This window comes from Poecilia reticulata, linkage group LG21 (assembly GCF_000633615.1).
Source record: "Poecilia reticulata strain Guanapo linkage group LG21, Guppy_female_1.0+MT, whole genome shotgun sequence".
In the NCBI taxonomy this organism is placed as follows: domain Eukaryota; kingdom Metazoa; phylum Chordata; class Actinopteri; order Cyprinodontiformes; family Poeciliidae; genus Poecilia; species Poecilia reticulata.
In genome coordinates this window covers 22031514-22036222 of record NC_024351.1, presented here as the reverse complement: position 1 = coordinate 22036222, position 4709 = coordinate 22031514, and the positions used below count along the sequence as shown (strand labels likewise).

At 42.1% G+C, this 4709-nt stretch overlaps 1 protein-coding gene across 3 annotated transcripts in view; it reads right to left on the bottom strand.

Moving 5' to 3' along the window:
* cnih3 (cornichon family AMPA receptor auxiliary protein 3) overlaps window positions 1-4709 on the bottom strand; it is a 79436-nt gene that overhangs the window by 10542 nt on the left and 64185 nt on the right. For all 3 annotated transcript variants that reach the window (XR_532515.2, XM_008398569.2, XM_008398566.2), the window contains exon 4: window positions 3406-3518. Coding sequence is in view for 2 of the 3 variants with exons in the window: in XM_008398569.2 (XP_008396791.1) it covers window positions 3406-3518 (113 nt within the window). In the remaining variant the exon portion in view is untranslated. The remainder of the gene's footprint in view (window positions 1-3405; window positions 3519-4709) is intronic.

Genomic DNA, 4709 nt, shown 5'->3' with positions numbered 1-4709 from the left:
TGGCTTCTAATTGCTGACAGACATTTACCACTTTGTTAGATTCAGAGTTATTTCATTTGAGAGAACTGATTAAAATGAATAGTGTTACATTAGAATGCATCATTCTGTCGATGCAGAAAAGCCTCATGTTTTTGGTGGTAAAGCCCTTCCAATAAGCTGCCACCATGATGCATATCTTCCATTTATTTACAGCGAAGTGCGACTCATTTCTGTTTTCATGTACAGTAACTCATATTCATTGAATGCACACAGAAAATGTGGCCATGAAATGTTAGACATTATGCTGAACGATGCATCGTCATGAACATGTTCTGTAATGTCAGTTCCATGTATTTCTATATAAAAATACATGAAAAATGATGGAGATGCAGAAGAGGTACAGTGGTGAACAACAGTACAGGCTGATAAATTAGGTAATACAACTATCATTAAAATATGATTTGACGTAGCAAGAAGAAGACACTGAACCAAATTAGAACAAATTTAAGGATTATAACGGAAAGCTTTTTAGGAATTACAATAACCTTCTCATCAGTGCAAATTCAATTATTGTGAAAATGAAGTGTGGTGACAATTCTTCTTTTAAATTTCTCAATAGTCAGACCGCTTCTTTTCACAAAGGCCCACTGACTTACAAGAAAGTTCTGAATGAAAGTCAAAATAACCACAGAACACCGTGAGGCATGGAGGCAGATGATTCTTGATCTATGCTGTGGGGTTTATTTATWCAAGGAACATATGCATACAAGGAATTATGGATCAGTTGAAGCGGTCATGTTGCCTGATCCTGGAGAGCAAGTGATCCTGAAATTGATGTTTTAACAAGACAAAGACCCCAAACATACCAGTAAGTAGGAGCGTCTTGGTTCCAGCCCAACAACTGTATCATTATAGAGCAGCCAGGCCTCTCCTTAGGGCAGCGTCTCCAAACCTGGACCTTAAGAGTTACCATCTTACAGGTTTAAAATGCAACCCTGCTCCCACACAGCTGAATTAAATGAATGGTTCATTACCAGGCCTCTGCCAAACTTGATTGCGTACTGAAGAGGTAATTCAATCATTTGATTCAGCTGTGTTGGTGCAGGGATGAATCTAAAACCTGCAGGATGGTAGATCTTGAGGACCAATGTTGAAAATCCATCCATCCATCCTTTCACTTTCTTATGCCTATCTGGGGTTGGGTTGGGCAGCCCCTCAAGGAATCCCGAGTCGTTCCCAGGCCAGACAAGAAACATCGTCCCAGAATGCATATGTCTTCCTCTGAGTCTCTTCCAAGCAGGGTGTGCTTGAAACGCCTCACCATGGAGGTGACCAGGAGGCATCATAACCAGATGCCCGTCACCCTGTCTCTAAGAGAAAACCCAGACACCCTGTGGAGAAAACTTATTTTGGCCATTTGTATGTGTAATCTCGTTCTATCGGTCATTACCCAAAGATCATCACCATGGTATGAATGTAGATTGACAGGTTAATTGAGAGCTCTGCCGTTTGACTCAGCTCTTCCTTCACCCCGGTAGATGGGTTCACTACAGACACCGAACCAATCCACAAATCAATCTCTCACTCCATTTTTCCCTCATTTGTGAACGAGACCTCAAGATACTTAGACTCGCCCACTAGTGGCAGGACGTCTTCCTTGACCCGTAAAGGGCACTCTACTCTTTTCCAGCTCAAGATCATGGCCTTTAGGGTCCTCTGGACTTCATAAAGTGCTATGCCATTTCTTGCAGCCGTGTCCCACAGGGATTTGTGGAAAGGTCTGCCACCTCTATGCACACTCAGACTACACTGGGAAGTTTCCTTGCGGAACTGTCAGACTGTTCTCTGGAACAAAACCTTCCTAGAAACATTTGTAAAGTGCAGATGAACACAGTGATGGTATGTATGCATATACACACACAGCCTCAACCAGCTGCCCTCCCCCTGAGAGTCGCCTTGTCAATGTTCCATCTCACACGCATCACTCACAAGCTTTCTCTTTCCCCGTCTCGTCTTGCTTGCCTCATATCATCCCCTCCTCTGTCTCCGCCTTCCAGCCTCCTTTTTTTTTCTTGTCCTCTCATCTCCCAGCTGCGGCATCTGTAGCCGGTGGGCATCTGGCACAGTTTGCAGTTAATGAGACAGCAAGATGTTTTCCTCTCCTCACGTCCTCTCCTCTAGTCTAAGCCTCAGCCAGCAGAGCACATGAGCTTAAATCAATCAGACTGCCAGGAGTCCAGGCCTAACCCGCTGACCGGAGAAGAGGAGCACAGATAAACAGGAAGCAGCAAAATATGAACATCGGTGACTGCTGCCCGGCTGTAGGACTCCTAAAGCTGGTAGCTGCGTTGTTTGTTACACTGACATTTTGCAGAGTGAGGCAGAAGACTTTACATACAGGGTTTGATAAGTGACCTGCTGATTAACACTTGAACGTTTTGTTTTTCATGTTCCAACCACAAACTTTTTTTATCAGAATGTTATGTGAAAGACCAACACCAAGTAAGATTTAATTATGAAGTGGAAGGAAATTGCAACTCTTCTAGGACTTAAACTGGACGGAGAGAGTATGTGGATACCAGTTTTTAAGTCCTGTCACAGATTTTCTGTTGGACTTTGATTGGGTCATCCTAACAGAAGAGTTTGATTAAATCAAACAGTAGCTTTGCAGCTGTAGTCATCTTGAGAGGTTAAGAATAGCAAACGGAAACGCATTGCTATCACGGAGAAAAAAACAATTTCGAGCGCTATCACTTAATAAGTGATACTTATCTTGAACAAACGTGATGATATGTTGTATAAGTGTGATAGTTATCTTGTTTAATTGCGTATGCTTTTTGTGCAGGCATACTATGGAAGCGTATTCAGCAAATACATCTGAACCTCCGTTTTGATTGAAGAAGCTTTCATTCCGTTCTAATCGCCCCTTAGTCATTTAGGGCCTTTGGGGAGGGCAGTGAGCGTCGCTCCTTCACCCTGACGTTCCTTCCCTGGGGGGGCACCACCTGAATAATGTGTAGTTGCGCCACTGCTTCCGTGCAGTCTCATTCTGTTTAGGATCCTGCTCAGTGTGCAACCTATTAGTGGTTTCAACCACAAAGTGAAGCAGTATCGGTATCTCTCCATGTTTTAGACCAAGCATGAAGGAAAACTTTGCCAACTCCTGTTAGCCACTGTACTAACCTTCTTTATGCTGCACGAAAGGCACACCACTGGACATGGAATTTTCATGTTTAAACAAGTATCACGTTATAATGTGATAGAGCTCGAAAACATTTTTTTATCCATGATAGTAATACGCTTCTATAGTAGGATGTTTGGATCTTTACCAAATTTGATAAAAGTCTCAAGTTCTTTAGAATGATCCTAGCAAAACCAACATGACAGAAGTAAAGTAAACACAGAGCAAACAGATTCCATGGTTACCTCCAGGTGTTGTAGAAGAGGAGGGGGATGTTAAGGCCCACAGTCAGCCACTCCTGGGCACACAGGAACATTATGCAGAACAGYCCATGGATGGAGTACTCTGGCAGCACCAACTGGAAGGCAGGAGCAAAATACAGGAAGTGTTAGATCATTCTGGAGAAAAAAAAGAACATTAGTACTCATGTCAGGTGCTTCTTTTTTGTTTTCCTTCTTCACACCAACACCAGCAGCCAGGTCATGATGTAGCAGCCAATGTTCAATTCACAGCTATCTCAGAAAACACTTGGTGTTCACACTAACAGCCTAGTTTGATTTAAAACACTGAGAACAGGCAACGACTGGACCTGCTGCTGGACCACAGGCTGCAGGCTTTAATACACCAACCACAGTGAACCCAGCGCATCACACTGTTGCAGGAACTCTTGTGAGGACAACAAAGGAACAAACATACCAGTAGGTGGCAGTAGCAAATTTGAGACCAGCCCCTTGTTCTACACTGTGCTTTCTAAAGACGGTCAGGATGCTTAGCTGTTGAGCTGCTGCTTCCTGGAGGCGTGGACTCTGTTGATGTCATAAACTCTACCCAATCTGTAACGATTGGCTGTGACGTATGTAATGACCCAGCTCAGCGCTATGAAGCTTACCAGAAATGACCTGCACTGTAAACAACCATCTTCTACTTTAAAGAGAGACATACAGAGCAGAACAAAGGCTGTTGTTCATGTTAATTCAACATTTAGTAGTGTGACCAACACAAACTGATCGGCTTCCTTCACTTCCTCTGCTGCCATTGGTAAAACTACAGGCGGACTACAATTCTAAAACAGAACAGAAAATCACTATCATTGTTCACAACTTCTACTCCAAGTCAATGGGAGAAAGTCAAGACTGTCTATGAAGCGAAGTTTTAATCCAGTGGATTTACACAGGAAGGCAATGACCAGGCTATATTTCTGCTGAACTTCCCCGCAGAATCAAAAACACATTTTAAATCAATTTTACAAGTACATGTTGAACCTACAAGTGAATATGTTTAGCGTATTGTTGAATGTATTCTTTGTTATACTCATGTGAGAGAGTTTTTAGTATTGATTAAACAGCATAAATTTTTATGTAGGTTTTAAGATTACATTCAATGTTGCCTGTAGTATTAATATTTTCTCTTAAATCTTATTTTTTTTCTACATGTCCTGTCTCTGCATATCAATCTATTGAAGCCGGTTGCTTACATGTGCAAATTCTGTTAGGAAAACAGAAACAATCATTGTTAGGAAAACAGAAACAATCATTTCTTGATATATATA